The sequence below is a fragment of the Acanthisitta chloris genome, unplaced genomic scaffold, assembly GCF_000695815.1.
Source record: "Acanthisitta chloris isolate BGI_N310 unplaced genomic scaffold, ASM69581v1 scaffold14509, whole genome shotgun sequence".
Classification (NCBI taxonomy): Eukaryota; Metazoa; Chordata; class Aves; order Passeriformes; family Acanthisittidae; genus Acanthisitta; species Acanthisitta chloris.
The window spans coordinates 48001-68898 of NW_008693255.1; the positions used below are offsets into that span (position 1 = coordinate 48001).

At 39.0% G+C, this 20898-nt stretch overlaps 1 protein-coding gene across 1 annotated transcript in view; it reads right to left on the minus strand.

Annotated features, from left to right (window-relative positions):
• NLN (neurolysin (metallopeptidase M3 family)) overlaps window positions 1–20623 on the minus strand; it is a 26506-nt gene extending 5883 nt beyond the window's left edge. Inside the window, exons 1-9 of the mRNA XM_009083018.1 lie at window positions 20386–20623; window positions 17869–18017; window positions 13321–13428; window positions 11239–11341; window positions 10415–10575; window positions 8065–8200; window positions 5249–5615; window positions 3710–3911; window positions 214–400 (exon numbers count right to left, since the gene is read on the minus strand). Coding sequence (XP_009081266.1) covers window positions 214–400; window positions 3710–3911; window positions 5249–5615; window positions 8065–8200; window positions 10415–10575; window positions 11239–11341; window positions 13321–13428; window positions 17869–18017; window positions 20386–20614 — 1642 coding nt within the window. The 5' untranslated portion in view covers window positions 20615–20623. The remainder of the gene's footprint in view (window positions 1–213; window positions 401–3709; window positions 3912–5248; window positions 5616–8064; window positions 8201–10414; window positions 10576–11238; window positions 11342–13320; window positions 13429–17868; window positions 18018–20385) is intronic.
• Between the last annotated feature and the right edge of the window lie 275 nt (window positions 20624–20898).

Sequence of the window (20898 nt, forward strand, 5' to 3'; positions counted from 1 at the left end):
TAGCACTGTGGGCAGCCGGGAAAATCAGAGTTGCTACTGTTCCTGCAGTGTCATAACAGCCTGTACTAATGGGAGTACCCATGCAAATAAACACAGAAAGACTGTGGTAAGTGCACATGCAGAGGAAATTTAATGGGCTTGTTATGTTTGTCAGCTCCTTAAATTATATATTTTAATTATATATTTAAGTGGGGAGAAAAGGCAGAGAGATACCTGTATTAGCCAGTCTAGAGGCAGCAAGTTTCTCAAGGAGTGTGTCCCCAACGTGGGTCTCATCTTTATAATGCCTTGACATTTGCTGCAGTGGCTCTTTTTCCCACACCCAGTTCTCAAACATTTCTGAAGGGACCTCCACAAAGTCTGTTTCCACATTAGTTCCACTAAACCTTGCAAAATCGGTCTGAAAGTAAAAGAGCCATTGTATTAAGTTAAAACAGAAGCCACAATTTCTACAGAATATAGACTTTCAGGTGCCAAAATTTCAGTTTTAATCACAGCAAAAAGGAATAATTTGAACAGACCAAGAATAATAAAAATTAAATTTAAAAAAGGGGGGAAAAATACCAGACATAAGACCAAGAAACAAAGTAGATACTCAGTAGTTATTTGGTGCATTCTCTGCCTGTGTGAAACAGTACTTCAATTTTCTTAATATTACTGATTTTCACCTTTTAGGTAATACGATTTGTAAATTATTACAAAATTTTGTTCTATTACCCTAAAAGTAAAATAGTAAACTCCAACTATACACTTAAAAATCAGATTATTGTATTACAGTCTACCACACTGATTCACAGACCTTACTTGACCAACTTATTGTATTAGGCTTTGTCCTAATGGTCTTAATTCATAAGGCATATGGTAAACATATAGCACAATTTTTTCAGCCAGTAATACATGGACTGAAATACAAAAATCCCAGCAACATTATCCATGAAAGGTTTCCAAATATGACACTTTATTGCTGATAGAAGAGCTTTTAACTTTAGTATTGTCCATAACTTAATGTTTAAGAAGTTCCCCCAATACTCATTTTGAAGAAAAGTTAAAAATCTCCATTGAAATATAGTCCAACCCAAAATATTTCCAAGAAGTCACTTCTGAAAGACAGTTGTTCAAATGCACAGAAATTATTTGGTCTCATAGAATCACTAAGGTTGGAAAACACTTTTAAGATCATCAAGTCCAACTCAACCCAGCAGCACCACCACGTTCATCATTAAACCTTTAACCCACATCCTCAAGTGCCATATCCACACATATTTGAACACTTCCAGGGATGGTGACTCCACCACTTCCCTGGGAAGTCTATTCCAATGCTTACAACTCCTTCAGTGAAAATTTTTTCCTAGTATCCAGCCTAAGCCTCCCCTGTGGCAACTTCAGTCCATTTCCTCTCATCCTGTCACTAGCTGCTTGGGGGAAGAGATTGATCCCACCTGACTACAACCTCCTCACAGGGAGTTGTAGAGGGTGAGAAGGTCTCCCCTGAGCCTCCTCTGCTCCAGGCTAAACAACCCCAGCTCCCTCAGCCTCTCCTCATGGCACTTGTGCTTCAGACCCTACACCAGCTCCAATTGCCCTTCTCTGGACACACTACAGCACCAAAATGTTCTTCTTGTCATGAGAGGTCCCAAACTGAACACAGTACTCGAGGTGTGACCTCACCAGTGCCAAGTACAGAGGCACAATCCCTGCCCTATACCTGCTACCACACTATTTCTCATACAAGCCAGGATGCCATCAACAAGCACCCCCAGCTCCTTTCCTGCAGGCAGCTTTCCAGCCACTCTGCCCCAAGCCTGTAGCACTGCCTGGGGTTGTTGTGACCCGAGTGCAGGACATGACACTTGGCCTTGTTGACTCATTAGTCTTGACCCATCAAGCCAGCATGTCCAGATCACTCTACCCTTGTCTTGTAATAAGTCTTCCTCCTCTTGCCAGCCCAATCTTCAAGTTACTTCAAGAGCTCTCCTTCCCTATCAGCATAAAAATCCCCTCCTGCACTGATATCTAACTTTCCAGGAGTATATCTCTCTTTTCCAGCATATTACATGGAGTATCAGACTTTGCTGGCAGCTCACAGATTTTCTCCCAGTCTGATCCTTACATACCATTTAAATGTCAAGTCTTAACACGCTTAAACAATTCACCATATGAAACAAGACAGTGCTTTATGCACACAAATCCCAGAGGACAGGATGTTCTAATGTGGGACCAGCAAGTTTGCACACATGCAAATAATAATTTACATACAATACAGCAGCAGTAAGCATGGTAGATATGCACACAGACACCACCACAGCAGTGGGAGAGACAGCTGGGAAGCAGATCTCCCTGACCTGAGTGGAATTCCATAGAAAATGAAGTACATATATTCACTGGAATTGTTGGCTTGGGCTGCCCTGAAGGGACTCTGCAACACTCAGGCACATCCTCACTGGTTATCAAAATGCTGAGGTCAGTTTTGTACAGATTTATAGCAATGCTGCATGTGTTTCATTTCTGAACACCTTCTGTGTAGTCTAGGTTTTATATCAGGAACACCTACCTTAGGGTGAGGATGATGAAATAATCATTATGGTTTTACTTTTAATATGATGCAAAAATATCCAAGCCAGTCTAGCTACTTACTAACTCTGGAATTAATGCAAGGATTTCTATGACTTTTTGTTTCTTTATTCTGCTAGGATCATGGTCAAAAATTAAAATCTAGTGTGGGTCATATTTCTTGGATTTCATTACTTGGTACTGTTTCCACAGAAAGATGAAAGCAGTGCTACACAAAGTCTGGATTTGTAGATAAGTGATTTTTTTTGGTGAGTGGATACTGACATTCATCTCTCTCTGAAACATAAAATTTTCATTAGGCCAATAACAAATTTATGATCTGGCAGAATCAATTTTACATGTAAGTAAAAATGAAACCACCAATTTTACAACTTTATTGGTATCTTGATGCAGAATCTGAAACTACCTTCAGTTCTTTCTGGTCACTGTGAGAATATTAACCTGTCAGATAGGAGAACAGAAAATACAATAGCTCAGGCATTGCTTTATGCTTTTGTTGTCAACAGTGACAACTCTCAACAATACTAAATGCCAAACTGCTGGAGGTGATCTGGAGTCTGAAATTATTTTCATTCCTAGGTACAGCAACGTTTTTGCTTCTATTGTCTAGTTTGCAACTAGAATCAAAAGCCTTGAAAGAAGCCATGACTGAGCACCTTCTTCATCTTACACATGTACCAGTGATAAGTGACTAGATCCCTGCATGATGCAAATGCAAAAGCTTATGTTCCTATGAAAATGTTTTTCATAAGGTGTAGACATCTCAGACACTGGAATGTGCTTCCCAAGGAGGTGGTGGAGTCACCATCCCTGGAGGTCTTTAAGGAGAGACTGGACATGGCACTTAGTGCCGAGGTCTAGTTGATGTGTGAGGTTATAGGTTGGACTTGATGACCTCAGATGTCTTTTCCAACCTTAATGATTGTGTGATTCTGTATGTATTTATTGCTTCAGTTTTAAATAAAAATTTTTAAAAAAACGACCCTGAAACTTTAAAAAAATAACTAAAAACCTGCATGTGTACTTTGCTAACATTAGAAACCACCAAAATAGACTTATACTTTGCAGGGTTTGTTAGGGTTGGGGTTAGGGTTAGGGTTAGGGTTAGGGTTAGGGTTAGAACTGAAACATCACTAACCTGTGCACAGATCTGATGCATTACATGACCAAACTCATGGAAGTAAGTCTTTACTTCATCGTGCCGCAGCAGCGATGGACAACCTGACGCCGGTTTGGTGAAGTTGGTTACCAGAGCAGCCACAGACATCAATCTGCTGCCATCTGAGAGAAGACAGCCGGGTTGGAGACCAAAGCATGCTGCATGCCCGTACTTTCCCTCTCTGCGTAAGAAAATACATCAGACACTACCTTCAAACCACAGGCCTGCTCACCAGAATGGCAAAGCCTATTCCAGAACAGGGACAAGCAGTCAGTGTCCTTACACAAAGAAATTACATTTTCTCATAGCTTCTAAGACTCAGTAAGTTTAAGAGCATGAGGGGAAAAAAAGCTCCTTGTACCCTTGTACTTAAAACACGTAAGTTTAAAATTGCCAGCAGCATTTACAAAAATCTGATTTTTGCTGAAATACTGAAAAAATATATATATTTTAGATGTCAATCTGTTTTAAACTGCTGCTGTAACAGGAATTGCTAGGTTCTGTTCTCTCAAGCAGTATTTTTTCTTTCATTACAGGAGACAAAGAACACAGTACACTGCATTTTCACTGTGATCCAAAAAAATTACAGAAAAAGAATTTTTATTTTTTCCCCCCTAAACTAGCCAGTTAACTAGTCAGGTTAAGTCAGGGGAGTCTTACTAACATATAGCATCAGCAACTCACATGATACACATAAAGGGTGAAGCAGGCAAACAGGTGAATGAGATAGGTACATTATCATGAAAAGAACAATATATGTACTACTGTATGGACTAACACAATCTTCTTAGCCCAGAAAAGCCTTAAATCAACTTATAGTGAAAAGAAATATCAACCAATTTATAAACTGCTAAATACTAATTTTAGAAAACTCACACCAAAACAAACAAAAAGCCAAACAGTCAAAAAGGACAAGAATAAATCATGTCAAATTAGTCCAGTCTCCTAACCTCTGACAAAACACAAATGATGCTGTAAATAGCTACAAAAGGAGAAGTACACAGATCAACATGGAAGTAAAGTTCAATGTATGCTCAACAGGAATCTAACATTGGTACTGACCTATTTGATATTTTCTTTAGCAGTCTAACAGGGTACAAAATACACATACAACATGTAAAGAGGAACTGGGATATACTTGGCAGGCAGAAATATAGCTGATCTGAACAGACTGGAGTAGTGCTTCAACATAAATGAAAATCAAAACACAGGAATGAAAAAAAGTTGATAAGAGGCAAAAAATTATGGACAACTGGCTAGACAGCAATACTACAAACAAGAATGAACACAGTAACAATGCATCATGAACTGAATATAATCAAGAAATATGGTAGGACTGAAAAAAATAGCCACCAAAAATGTGTGAGCAACGTGGACACAGTCCAGAGGGCAACTTAATGAACACAGTAATAGTCCTGTAAGAGGGACAAATATTTACTTCCAAATGCATTTACTTTTAACCACAGCACCAACCCATAAATTCCATTTTAAATACACAAGTTAAAAAGCCATAATTACCTGGGGTAAAGGTCCAAGTAGAACTGCCCTAACATTTCTCCTGTTGAACTATCCTTTACCGCATAAAGAGTAACACTGTCATGCCAAACATGAGCACCTTCTACTTGCTCAAACACAAGTCCCAGCAGCTTCTGGTAAATATTCAGTAAACCTTCTGTGACAGCCTCAATTGGGAAGTATTCCTTCAGTTTTTCTTGATCTATGGAGTACTTCAGCTCTTCAGTTTTGTTCATGTAATAATGAAGATCCCATGCATTGATTCTTCCATCATAATCAATGTTTCTTTCTGTACACTCCTTTTTCTTCAAATCTAGAATGAATTCTCTTTCTTCCTCAAGCAATGGCTTTAGCTTCTTGCTCAAATCATCTGAAACAAAGATTACCTTGGAGTAAACATCTATGTTCCTTACTGTAAAGCATATTCCTACAAAATGCACTCTTAACTTTAAGCACGTGGCCCGTAAGTGGGTGCTAGAGTTTTCCATTAATTGACTCACAGCAAGCAATGTGTTTCTTCTTCTCCTAGTGAGTCTTAACTGCAGGCATGATATAAATGACACAGGAGTCCATGTAGGCCTACAAGTGCTGCACAGGGTTTTGGTAAATTTAGACCTTTTCAAAGGCATCAGAAATGGAAAGTAACACTAAACATTTTTGCTTTGATTTTACCTCGTGTATTCTCTGTCCTCTTGATATGTTTCTGCAGCAACAGCCAAAGGCTACAACTGCTATTAGTTACTGGAAATGCAACATGAAATTCAAGTTCTACTTTTTCATAGTTTCATAGAGTACATTAAGGGGTTGAAATGGACATTAAAGATCATCTAGTCCCAATGCCCTGCCCTGGGCAAGGACACCTCCCACCAGATCAGGTTGCTCAAGGCTTTATCCATCCTGGCTTTGAACACTGCCAGGATTGGGACAGCCACAGCCTCCCTGGGCACCCTGTGCCAGTGTCTCACCACCCTCACAGGAAATACATCTTCCAAATATCTAATTTAAATTTCTTCTCTTTTTCCCTCTCTTTCCCCTCCCCTTTTTCTTTGAAGACTTTTAAAATCAGGTTATGATCTCCTTCTACCCAAAGTCCTATAAAAGAACAAGAGACTCCAGTGTTCTTGTCTATAAGATGCTTAGCTTCTAGACTACCAAAGCCACTGGATATTAATCCCTATGGTACAATTTTTTTCCTATACAGCTTTTCTTACAGCTTCATTGCACTATGAAGCAGAGATACTGAATATGAAATATAAAAGCTTACAGGAGCCTTCCATAAAGTACATACTGTACTTACTCTCTTGTAAGTATTTCTGGACTATCAGACACTTTTTTCTTCCTTAAGAATTCATTGTTGATATCTAGAGTGCAAAATTTAGGCACTGCCACTCCTGTTTCTAGGTATGCTGTAAGGCACTGTGTGCATTTACATGACTGAAATGCCATATACTCATATCAAATACTGAAATACCAACACTTTTGCAGCTTGTATTGTGCTAAATTCAGAGTATGTCACAGGACAGAAAGTTTTCTGCCTAGCCATAAGATCAGCTTATGAACATTGATTTAAAACATGAATAGATAGGAACAAAGCACAGCAGAACACACTGTCATGCCTGTAGCTGAGCATATATCAAAAGAACTAAATTAAAGGTGACAATTAATTTGATGAACAATCTCCCATTGTGAGAGTTACCATGAAACATGATATTTATGAACAGAAAAGTTGATGAACTCACACTGTAAAAAGCAGCTGCTAAATTGTGTGTGTCAGCCTCAAAACAAATGAAAAAGCACAGTACTACAAATCATACAATGGATAAATAAGAGTCTGAAATACTTTAAGTACACTTAAAAAACATCAGGTGATTCCAACATTCAGTTATAAATCAAAACTAAGTGTGAGTTCATTGTGAAATATACAGGTCTTGCCAAATATGGATCTGATCTCATGAAGGAGCCTTTCAGGAGAAATGTGACAGAATTACAGGTGAAGGAAGAGGAGCATTTGAACCTGTTTACTGATGCATAAACACAAAACCCCCCACTACCACCAAACATGCCTTATTTTAATACTAAATTATTGGGGGAGTCACTTGTATGATACATCAATGTACATTTCTAAGTGCTGTTAGGATACATGAATAAAGGAGCACATACTATTCTGTGGAACTACATCATTGAAGAAGGTTGAGGTTAGCTCTATGGACAAGAGTGTGACCACTGACATCAACAGGATGACTACAAACTCCAAGTGTAAAGTGTTCAAGATACCTCTGTTTATAGATCAAATTCCATTACAGAGCTCTTTTGAATTCCACATTTAATCCAGCACGCCAGATTTAATTTTTTAACTCAGCTCATAGAAGCTGCATCTTCACATGCTGTGATCTTTATACTTCAGGCAGTTGTATCGGCTACAGACGCATAACATACTGCAGCTAAGCTACAGGAATGAAAAGCTGCAACTCTGATGCAGCTTCTTGAACTGATGAAATTGCTTAGGCTGCACATGTTCCCCTGGTTCTAAATTAGGATAACTGCATTTCGGGGCAGAGAAAGATATAACCCCTTGCTTATGTTGGCTGTCACAGAAGTGTTATTTCCATATTTTTGTCCTGTGCTTCCCTGATTTGGAGCAACTGCATTTGTACAGCTTTGTTCTAAAATATATATATATGGGCAGAGGCAGCAGAGAGCTCCTTTCCTAGCTGAACATGATGGACACTGTGACCCAGTTATGTGTTTAAATTCGTCTTGGCTGAGGAGTCATGCTGCTACATCAAACATAGAAGTATTGTATATAGATAAGAACAAACCTAGGAAGGTTGACACGTTATCTGTGCTCTTTGCAGTGTTTACCTCCAGGACAAAATTGGCATGTGTGTTGTAACCCAGAAGCTCTGCTACCTTTGCCCTTAATGGGAGCAATTGCTGAAGAATTTTTGTGTTGTCCTAGAAAATAGAAAGTAGATAAAATTTGTAAAGTGCAACCAGAAAACACTTGCTGCAGAAACAGTTAGCTGAATGATATCTGTAATCCTGTGAAACAGCAAATATGTTAAATGAAACACTAATAAATATAAAATAACCTAAGATACAAATATAACATTTTAAATGTAACACTAAGACATAAATATAAAACAACCCAAGTTTAGCTAGATTCTTGCAATTTCTTTTCATAGCATTTGATTGCAAGCAGCTAGTTTTCTTCTCGATCTCAGTCACTGCACTCCCTATTATAATTTATCTGTTTTAATTAATCAAAATATATTCCAATTCCTTTTAGGATAATAACAAGTCTTTGACTGTTGTGACGAGTTTATTTCCTTTATCAGTCATTCAAATGTGAAAGATAACAGGGAAATTGCTGACAGCAGGCTTAATTGCTTGTTAGTGACGGAGACAGATTGCAAATCTATTGTGCCAACAGTCAAAGCTTGTCTGCAAATTTTGCTCTTTTGCCACTGTGACAATAACAGTCAGAGAAGAGACCTGAAATACAAAACCAAAGGCCTTGACCTAAATGTGTTGGAGGATCCTTGAGAAGCTGAAAAGTGTAACTCTGTAAACCTCTAGTCCTGGAAAAGTGAGATTTCTCAGGGGGAAAAAATAAGATTTCAAGCAATAGATTTGAAGATTGTGCCACAGTTTTCACATCTTGAAGTGTGTTGACTTGTAAAGTGTTTAGGTTTTGGTGCCATTTTATCTTTTGTACTCATTTCCATCGCTTCAAGCACAAAAGCTCAACTTTGCCATTGTTCTCTAATGAATAGTTGGTTCCACTGTCTGAATGACACATCCTCTATCCTTTCCATCCCTTTTACATTTTTGTACCTGCAAAGTTGCATGGTCTCATCAATATCAAACAAATTCATTGTGAAATTATTTCTTCCTTTTATAAGGCACATTTCCAGCTATTTTTTCAGATAATTAAATACATCTTTTATAAAAATCAGGGCTTTTTGCACGTCTAATTAAAATCTCACCAATATGCAAGGTGTTGATTTCACATTTAATCAACTGTACTTCATCATTAAAATAGAATCACAGAATCAACCAGGTTGGAAAAGACCTCTAGAAGTCTTTGAACATCAGAATAAATGAGAGCAAGGAACTGCTAAAGACCACACTGGTAAGTTTTGATTTCATAATCACTCACTCACAGAATGGGTCAGGTTGGAAGGGACAAACCCTAGAGCACTTTGCACAGGATCGTGTCCAGATGGTTCTGGAATATCTCCAGTGAGGGAGAATCCATGACCTCTCTGGGCAATCTGTTCCAGGGCTCAGTGACTGCACAGTAAAGAATTTCTCATATTCAGATGGAACTTCCTTTGCACCAGTTTCTGCCTGTTGCCTTGTCCTATTGCTCAGCAGCACTGAGAAGAGCCTGATCCATACTCTGACACCTTCCTTCAGAAACTGATAGACATTTATGAGGTCCCTCTGAGTCATCTCCTTCAGGATGAACAGGCACAGCTCCCTCAGCCTTTCCCCATGAGAGAAATGCTCCAGCCCCCTAATCACCTTTCTTGTTCTCCCCTGGACCTGCTCCAGGAGCTTCATGTCCCTCTTGTACTGAGAAGTCCTGAACTGGACATAATACTCCAGATGTACCCCACCAGGGATGAATACAGGAGCAAGATCACCTTCCCTGTCCTGCTGGCAATGCTCTTCCTAATGCACTCCAGGATTCCATTGACATTCTTGGCCTCAAGGACACACTGCTGGCTCATGGACAGCTTGTTGTCCATCAGAGCCCCCAGGGATCTCCACAGAGCTGCTCTCCAGCAGGTAAGCCCCAGCCTGTACTGATGCTCAGGGTTATTCCTCCCCAGGTGCAGGACCTGCACTTGTCCTTGTTTAATTGCAGACAGTTCTTTTCTGCCCATCACTCCAACATTTCAAGGTCCCTCTGAGGGGCTGCACGGAACTCAGGTAGAGGCCACTCCTCCCAGCTTTGTGTTGTCAGAGAACTTGCTGAGAAGGCAACTCTGTCCCCTCATCCAAGTCATGGATGAATAAATTGAACAAAACTGAGCCCTGGAGGACACCACTGGTGGCAGCCTCCAGCTAGAGCCTGTGCCACTGATCATAATACTACAATGTTTGAATGCTTAGCTCCATTTTCAACTCTGCAATTGCACTACAGAACAGTCAACATACCTCTTTGCACCTCGAGTTAAAGGCAGATTCCATCTTTCTCCTGGTTTCTGAAATGCAACACTTCTTCATAACAGGGAAATAGTGGGGATACTTTAAGGTGACTTTATATTTGTCTTCCTCAGTCTTCTCCAAACTGTTAATAAAGTCATCAGAAAGGCCATCTACAGAACACAATTTAACAAACAATGTTTACCAGAATTACCTACTTCCCTTGGGTTTTTTGTGAGACTGTTGCATTTGTTTTGCTGCAATCTACTTTTACATCAGAAGTCTCCACAGAAATATAACCTTTTTACAACTTTTTCGAATTCCACCAAGCAAAATGTAATTTGGAAAGACTTGTGGGCAAAAGAGAAATACATGTGAGGCTACCAGATAAAAGCTAAATGACATTCACTATCTCTAATATTATTAGAGCATGTTTTATGCCGTGCCCTTCAGGTAATGAATCCCCAAATCCTCTGTCACACTATATTGCAGGACAAAAAAAAAAGTTTTTCCAATAACTACAATTAATATAATACACAGGAGATTACTTGGTGGTAGAGAACTGAGAAAAGGAGCAGAGTAAAGTCATGCTAAAAAAAGTAGGACCAATATGCTAACTTGAAGCAAGGCAAGCACTTCAGGAAGCACAACACTATGAAGAGATCATGAACACCTGCAAATGATAACTCTCAACTGGCTCTGGGGAAGGATTAGAAAGGAAACAGAGAAGTTTGGAAAACAGTCAGAATTTCACTAGATCATTCATGGGGCCAAAACCAGTTACTCCAGTAAAACTGGAAGGCTGAAGAAATGGAAACAGCAAGCACACCACTCACCAAGTTCTTCCTTAGAAAATACAAGAAATGTGTTTTCCTCATTCAGGTTTTTGTTAAAGTCTATACACAGCTCATTCAATTTTTTCTTCATTGTCTTTATTTCCTGTATTGGGTATAAACTGAACTTAGTGGAAAAACAAAAACCAAAGTTGGCAATTTCTATCCTCACCATGAATAGTACTTCAATTTTTCCAGCTAGGCTCTCTACTTGCTAACAGTAAATACCAGCACTGAGCAAATAACATGCTGCAAGTAGTCTCATACTTCACTCTCCCTTTTGTGTTTCTTTTGGTCATGAACAATAGTGTTCCCAAGGAAACATGGGTCAGGGGTATCCCTCTGACACTGCTTTGGAATTGTACAGGTGTGATATGACAAAAAGAAGAGAATACCCCACAAGACAAGACCATTCCAAAGCCTTTTTTAACATACTTATATTCACCCAGCTGAAACATTTTTTGATACATCCCGTAGCAAGTCTCTACTGTCAAGTTCAAATAAGCACAGTAGTTACCAATAGGAGCATGCACAACAAATAAAAATACTTGTAAAAAAAGACTACCATTAGCCAAGTTTTTACTTCAGTATAATTCAGCTGCTGTCTACTAAAGAATTTCCAAATACCTTTAGAGGCATCAGCTACCCTTAGGCTATGAAAATACACATGAAAACTGTTCTCACTAGCTGAAGGATGAAGAATGCTTATTTTCTACAAAGGCTCAGGTCTACTCAAGAGTCAGAAACAGAAGCTGTTATACCATATCACTCAGACTTTAAAGAGAATTATGTTAGCATCTGCAGCAGCCTACAATATAAGGGGCTAACACATACACCTCAAACACCAACAGTGAGATAGTTATGGAGCCAACAGCACAGGATGTGGCTGGAGCAGGAACCATGCAGAGGTAGGGCAGCACTTTTGTGGGACAAATGTCCTTGTTTGGCTCCTGGAGATAAGCACAACACATTACAGCACTAGCACAGGAATGAGGCCAAGGACTGGGCATGGACTGTAGGGGGAACCAAGACTACCCAAGACCCCCAAAGCCTATGACCCATTTCCAGAAAGGTCTAGAAGAACAGACTGTGCATGATAATTAATTTGCATAGAAAGAGAGACACTTATCTCCAGGGCAGGGAAAATATCTATGTAAAGCTACCACCACCAAGCCCAGGGGCACCCCCAGGACTCTGGACACCTCATCAGCTGGACTGATGCTGAGCCAGGACTGGTGACCTCTTTCTCCCTTTTTTCTCTCTCTCCCCTTCTCTTATAACTCTGTATTTTCCCTTTCACTCTAGCCTTTAGCACAAACCCCACTGTCATGTGCTCATACTAGGAGATCAGGGACCAATGTATCAATTTCCACACCAAGTGTGTAATTTACTAACAAAATTGTGTAAGCACTTGCAGACCCTCTGATTTTATCATTCCTTTCAACCTTGAGCATCTATGAATGCCAGGTGCTCCCTTCCCCCTTAAGTGTGGGATGCCACAGCCTCTCAGATGCTGACAATTTTACTTCATGGTTTTTGTCTGTGACAAGTGCTTTCATATGTGTGAGTAAACCCTCCCTTAATGGACACGAAATTGTCAGCACAGATTGTTTTCTCTCTTTTTGGATTTTTTTGGGGCTAAAATCTTGGGCTTATTTTACAACATTGGTTAATAACTGAAATTAAAATAGCTGTGTGCAGCAATTAATACACAGTTCTGAATGGAAGTGTGGACTCACTAGTAACACTTTTTGAGGGGTTTCTTCCCTTGGAATCTAATTTAGACACTCTCTGTAATCAGAACATATAACAAAACTCTTCCAGCTAGGATTCTTTTACTCTGAGAGGCAAAGAGGTAATGTATACCACCTCTACCCACTGAGTACCACAGGTGGCTAACAGATTAATTTAAAAACCTTCAAGTGATTTACATTTAAATGATGAGTCTAGAACTAAGAACAGTTAAGATTAGAGCAGTAATTCAGCAGGTCCAAAAGCATGAAGTCCAGATATAAGCTTAGTACAGTCAAACAACCCTAATTTTATCCCTTCAACATGTTTTATAAACAAATAGTCCATATTTACATTCTGCACTTCTTTGGGAAGATGGAGTCCGTTTCTTTTTCCCACTTGGACTGATTTCTCTAGATACCTCCTTGTCTCAGGCTTGACATTTTCAAGATCACAGGTTTGCTGAAACAACAGTATGGAACAAAGGAATTTGTAACACAGTGTAAGAAACATACCAAGCACCAGAAGGATCTGAACAGACCTGTCCTTTAGAATGCTGTCATAGTAACAAAGGAACATCCTGAATATCACTGTGGAGGACTTCCCAAAAACAGTTACCTTACACAACAGTATTATTACATTGATGCAGAATGGTTTTAAAATAATTTTCCTTTACCAAGTATCTCAGCACATTTAGATGCTGTCAAAATGGCAAGGTTAGTTTGCAGTAGAGTGAACTTCAGCTTTATCTGCAGAGGTAGCTTTCTTGCACATACCTGAAGAAAATCAGTGCTATAAGGTACCTTAAAAGTCAGAGGGACTTAAAAAGAAACATCCTGAAAGAATAGATGTGTCACTGAAGGTTATCAGATGTCATAAAGCCTGAACATATATATCTTCTCTTTCAGAACCAATCAACAAGTGACAACAAATAAAACAGTATTTCTGTATCTGGTTATGCTATTACAAAGATTCTTGAATTGGCATTCCATAAATCAACCAGGCATAAGAAACAAGATATTGTTTGTAACATGGCTCAGACCTTCGTATATGAAGATGTTGGAATTAGCTGTGACTTGTCTTAACAATCTCTCATCAGCTTACCTACACACTATTAATTCCTGATGGCACCTCTGGAAATTGAGGATGTTGAAACATGCAAATTTCATTAAAGAGTCACATAACTGTCAGTACAAAACACCTCTCTTCCTTAAACAGAAAAATCGAGACACAGGAACTAAGCTGTATTCCAAGAGGAAAAATAAGTAAGGATAAAAACTCTGAAACAGATGTTTTCCCAACTGCCACTTAAAATTAATCCACACAACAACATAAACAATAGAACTCCCACCAGAGCTCTGCATATAGGATTAGAAAATTAGTGAGAATTGGTTTCTGGAACCAACAGTTTAGCTTCTTTTTTTTTACTCTGCAAGGGGTCATAAGCATGGGACAATTGCTAAACATTAGTACAACTGTCCCTAAAACTCTTCTTGATATTCCATTGGTTTACATGCAAGAATTTTTAAGCCTGGTGAAGGAAAATGACAACAATTACTTCGCTTTGTAATAAACTAACTTTTCCAAAGCAATAGGCAGATTTAACTTAGTTTAGTGATACTGCCACGTGATGAATGATGAGTATTTTTTCTTTTCAATATTATCTGCTTACAGGTAATTTTTGTAAGAATCTATATACTCACAAAGGGATGATCTAACTACTACAGGACACCATACAGCTAAAGAGAATGATGATTCAGCCATGTGATTGCATGGAATACACTTCACCAAAGGTATAATTTTTTTTGAAGCACCTAGATATCACTTTTGTTTATATGTTTTTAAATAAAACCATGCAAATGGTTAGAATCTCCTTTTGGGAGGAAATTAACTGAAGAAAATTATTCTCTCATTGCCCTCCTAAGTCAAACCTCACCACTCCATCTTCATTTGCAATAAATGTGTAAGGCAAGTCACAGAGAGTAATTCCCAACACGGAGATAAAAAGATTGCTATTACTCTACTCTCTCCAACATTCAGGCTCTCCTGCTGTGTTTCTGGCAAATAATACTTCATGGAATTCTGCAGCTTCATGAAGATCTTTATGCTACCAAGCTCTATATTCTAGGAGTGTCAATGCTGCAAGACTCAGTACGAAAATAATACCAGCAATCAGAATTTTCACATAATGTTTTTCCACTGGACAAGCCTCAACTCCAGGGTTCTTTTTTCAGACCTAGGACTAGTGTGATAGAAATAACAACTTCAGGATGACAGAGGTGAAAAATGCAGATACTGTCACTACATTAACATTTATATTGGGCTAAGTGTGCTGCAAGGCTCAAAAATAGACAGGGTGAGGGGGAAAATGGAGTACTCCAAACTCTGTGAAAAGGCACTGCTTTTATTACAGTAACAGTTGAGGGGAGAGAGTTGTTAAACATCTTACTGAGTTATTTAGGCACCACGAGGGATCTCCCAGACCTTCCACTGGGCATACAGAGTTGTCATGCTCCTGAAAATTTCCTGGGCCCAAATCCAGCAAAGATTTCAGGTGTAAGAAGGGAATTCACAAGTGCTAATTTTAAGCCCTTAAATCCAGTGAATACTGGCTCCTTCTAAAGCTAAGATGAAGATTCTTTGGGGCGAAAGGAGGAGAAAAAACAAGTTACTGTTCCTCATCTTTCTCTTCATGACTATATATCTCTGTACACTTACACAGAAATCAATGATAAACAGCTACCAGGCTTAACATTAATTAGCTTTTATGAAGTTTACTGCATTTCAGATATGCTTAAGGTAAGAAGCATAAGACATCCAGAAAGACATCTGAGGTCTTTATGGAGAAGTAATAAACGTTGACAGGCACAGAAGCCAAGGGAGCTCTGTGGCCATCTCTGAACTGTGGTCTGATTATGATAGTCCTGACCATCCTACATCACCTGGAGTTTCAATCTTCACAACAGAAATACTCATTTTGAGTATACTACACACACAAGATGTGGATCTGCCCAGAAGCTTCAGAATAGTCATGGTTGATGATTTTATATACCATTTCATACTTGCTTTGAACATTCTACAGAATTCCATGAAGAAATCTTTGGGCAGAACAAGAAACAAAACCTACTTAGAATTCCATGAACAAAACCTGCAGCAGCTGTTTACACCAGGCTGAGTTTCCCCAGGGCATGTGGGTGGAGAAGACAGGCAACATTCTTCAGCATGCCTCTGCTAGCCAGCATGTGCAGATGTTAGGAGTAATAAAATTCACTACCAAATTCACCCTTATTCCAAGTTTCAAACCCCGAAATGAAAGTTTTCCAAAGAATAAGATCTGGAGCCTATTCAACAGCATGATTTTATGCAGGAATTTTTTTCCCCCTAATGTGTGTGGAAAAGAAAGACTACATAATTTTAATATTTTCTTAAATACAAAAACCTACAAAACCCCCATTTTCCTCCATCAACAGGGGGTTTTTTTCCAATCTTGCTATTTCCAAATCACAAAGTTCTTGTTAATTTTTACTAAATTCCTGATGCTTTTTCCTGTTAGCAACTCCTGATTAAAAAGTCAGGCTCCAGGAACATGTGAAGAAAGAACTTCCACAAACAGAATTCAGATTTTACTGAAATCATTTCATCAGTTCAAATAAGGCAGTAAAATATTTTGATTAAATCAGGTTTTTCATGGCCTCACTAGAAGAACTAATTTTCATGATCCTGCTCTGGGACCATATTAAAGCGGATGAGGAGAATGAGGATCCTCAGACTTCCAAGTTCCATTTAAAAACTGTTGATGGAGGGAAATGTGTTTTTGTAGGTTCTTAGATAAAGCATAATTTAGAAAGACTACGAAGCAGTTGTTAACTTAGGAAAGTTTAGTCCCCATTAAGGGGAGCAAAACCATCCAGGATGTCACTGAGACCAAGCAGATTTAGTCTTTTAGTGGACAGTGTTATAAAAAACTGGAAGTCTGAGGATCCTCATTCTCCATTATCTTATCAGCATTAGTTACAAAGAGGTTAAAAACCAGTGGGGTGGAAAGGAAAGATTCACATCTAAAGTATGGAAAAAAATGTATATTTCAGTTCTCAAATGAGATAGTTTCCTTGCATTATCCTTAAATTATATGTTTAGAAAACTATTACTAAATCTCACTAGACGTATTTGAACAAAACCAAATACTCTTCCTGTTTGAGGTACAAAATAAACAGCACAAATGAAGAATGCAAGATACCTGCAGGTGCTCAATTAGAAGGGAAGCTAAACAGAAACACAAAAGGGACAGAAACCAGTTCAACAGTAGATGCATCTATTGACTTAGTTTTATTTTGAAGCCGAAGCAACAGCTGAGGAGGAGTAGACAGTGTGTCTGTCTATAATTAGCAGATCAAACGAGGTAATTTTTGAGGTCACTCCCAGTTACATGTTCTCATTAACCTTCAAAACTTGAAACAACCTTCACATTTAAAATTCTCAGCTACTTCAATACAGCATAATTTTGGATACAAATTCAAAAGCACTATAAGCCAATGTAAATACACTGCTGTATTGCCTCTTTCTTCCTTTCCTCTTGGAATGAGCTCAGGGAGCTCAGCCAGCAGAAAAAACCCAAAGTTTTCTTTCTGATAGGTTTCCTTCTGCTAGTTCAGCCTCCTTGTAGCAGCTCATTGGAAGACTAGACACAAGTCAAAGCTACTGCAGCGGGGAAAGAAGGACACACGGATCTAGACATGAGAGGCAGAATGGGAGCACCAAGGTACACTGCTTTCTTTTGCTTAGCTGCATCCCACTGGAATGATTTGGTAGGCACAGGGGAAACAGAGTGATCTTGAAAAGCTGTGTACACTAACTAGTTTTAGGTACATTTTCACAAGTTATGCAGACACCACTGTGATTTACCTGTAAATAAACAATCTTCTGAAACACATCTTCTCTCATGCTCATCTCCACATCAAAATTAGAAAGCTTTTTGTCAGCTTCTGTGCTTGCCAAGCGTATCTCCTTGTAAGGTGAGACGTGCTGGGGAAAATCCAACATGCTTCTTTCCACTGTTTAAACAAGAGGCAGTGAACAAAGAAGGTTAGACATGCTTTAAGGATAAGGAACTTTCCACCTTCTGACATTTATAGAAGATGTAAGAAACAAGTACTCAAAGCAACCTGACACTTCAGATCAGGCTTGAAGCAAACAGAGTGATTACAGATAATAGAAAAATGAATAGGTGAGAGGGGAAAACCACACACTGTTGTAACAAATATACACCTTGCAGAAGCCATTACCCAAGCCTAATTATCTCATCATCTTCTACAAAATCAACTGAAATGTGCATAAATATGATACATGACTTTAGGGAGATGAACCATTTGTAAGTGAAGACCAACGCTGCTTCATAGCTGGCACAGATGCTTCCATGTTAGCATTTAAAGTGAAAAGCTCTGAATCTTTCAAACATGCCCATCTGTCCTGAAGTTATTTTTACACTGTTACGAGAGCAGTGTCAAATCCCCATCTCTTCTCTTCTGTGTTTAAGGAGAAACCGCAAGGCAAACACAGAAGATACTCTCTATGTATTCTGAACTTCTAGAGATCACAAGCTGAGTAATATTACTTTTTTAGAATATACTTTTGGGATCAAGTAAATCTTTGCTTATTAAAGGAGCATTACATCTTATAGTGACATTGAACAGAAAGCCTAAAATAGAAATGAATTAACTTAATTAAAAAGCCTCTACCCCTTCACCTCCCCAAAACCACTTTTTTGAGTAACAACATTTCAGCCTGATTTAAAGCTTTGTAATTTTTATGTAATGTGCAGCTGTTTTCATCAAACCCTGAGACACTCTCGGCCCTACAGAAACCTTTGGAAGGCAAAGATGGGCATATGGTTCTTCTGGAAGTCCATAGTAAACTTCCTCCTCTGTCTCCTGCCCTTATGCCAAGATGTTTCAAACTGATGAAGTGAGTTTTGGCAGCTTTCAAGCAAAATGTAAGGCCTGTTGTCCACTCTGTCTCCTGGGATAATAAGTTCCACTTACTGGGGATGGTCTTTCATGTGAAAGGCACCCACAGGCCTTAAAAATCCAAGTTCCTACTGGAAGTCTTGCTGTGGTAATACATCCTTATGATATGCCATGGGCTGTTTCACAGTAAGTCATGATGATTTCACATAGAGCTTTGAAGATTAGCATTAAAAGCTTAAATGTGATCCACTACTGCAATAGCACAGAGTGAAAGTAGTACAGTGGGGTGTGCCTATGTTGACAAGCTGATGGCCACTGTTTTCTAAGGCAAGCACAGATTTTTCCTTCCAATTTTGTTTAAAGAAGAGAGTTTCATGCCTTGGTGAAAAGGCTCACAATAGTTACACCAAATACATTGGTGCAATTAAAACTGAATGAGGCAGAAAGCTGTTTGGATGAAGATTACTCAGTGTTTCTGCCAGCATCAATCCCAGCAAATTCACTGGATGTGCCTGAACTGCAGTTCTAAGTGATGTGAGAGCCAGACTAATGCTACAATACACCCATTTGAGCTGCAGGCTGCTCCTTTTTGCTAGTCAAAGAATCTGCTCCCAGCCAAGGTGGCTGTTTCCAGCACTTCTGTGGCCACTGCAGATTTTTAAAGAGGATTTAAAAGAACTTGGCATTTATTACACTGACCACTTTGTGAGTCATGCAGTCACCATCTGACAGGTTTTTCAAAACAAAGCTACGCAGGACACAGTTGGTATTTTTCCAGTCTCCTTTGACTGACAATTATTAACAAATTAACTGAATGACCTGTGTTTGACCACTAAATCCATCCACATATTGGCATGTCTTGATAATTAATTCAATCTAGATGTGACTGCATCACCAATCCCTGGATTCTTCAAGGCCTTGCAGACCATAACATAAAGAGAGCAAGTAAAGCAGTGTTTCAAAAATGTATTTAGAAATTCCTTCATTCTCAATCACATTTTCTCCATGAGCAATTTATCAACTTTTCCATTGCTCCATGTGTCCCAGATTCTGCAGTGTCTGAAGACAGCACTGTGCTGACCAGGTTGGGATGTGCTGCAGCCTACACTGCTGCACATTGTCCCCAAGCAGCTGCACACAGCTGGAAAAGAAAATGTAACTGCATGGAACTGCACATGCAAAAAAGGAAACAGGTGACGAAAGATATCAGAGATACCAACAGCACAGTTTCGTTAATCCTTATTTTAGCCTCTAGAATAAAGGAGCTGAACTTTGATCATGTTACATATTGCTGGAGGTCCTGAAAGATCATTATGACCAGAGGTCCTTGAGACACCTCTACACATTGCACACAAGAGCAGCAAAGATCAAAACCATAAGCAACGATTTTTCCTCAATATTTCCTTAGGTGCATATGGAATTGCCCACAGAAAAATCACAGAAAATAGACACTGACCTGCATATTCCACTTCTATATCTGCCAGAGCTCGCACAGTGTTTTCATGGGTTACTTCTTCAGTATCAAGCATCCCAACTCTGTCGTATACATGCTTTGTTTTCCTGATTAGCTCATCTGTCCTTGTTCTGATTTCCTCTGGTGTCAGGTCCCATCTCAAAAGGTTTCGGCCTGGGGCAATGTATGAAGCAGCCTTGACCTGGCTAGTGATTTCTGCTCCTAATGTCATTCTCAACACAAGCCGTGGCCCAATGGACCTGCAAGTATAAAAATGATGTTTGCATAGCAAGATGTTAGTTCAAGAGATACAGCAAACATTAAAACACTGGCATAAGACCTTTAATAATTATAGAATATTGTTAGAAGCAAGAACAAATTCCTTTTCAGAGCCATAGTTTGTCCAGCAAGCTCTTACCTTTGTCAATTATGTCTAATATTAAATCAATCTGTCTTCTGCCTTTTTCATTTAGAGCATGACTAAGTGCAAACAGAGACAAAACCTTTGATATTGAC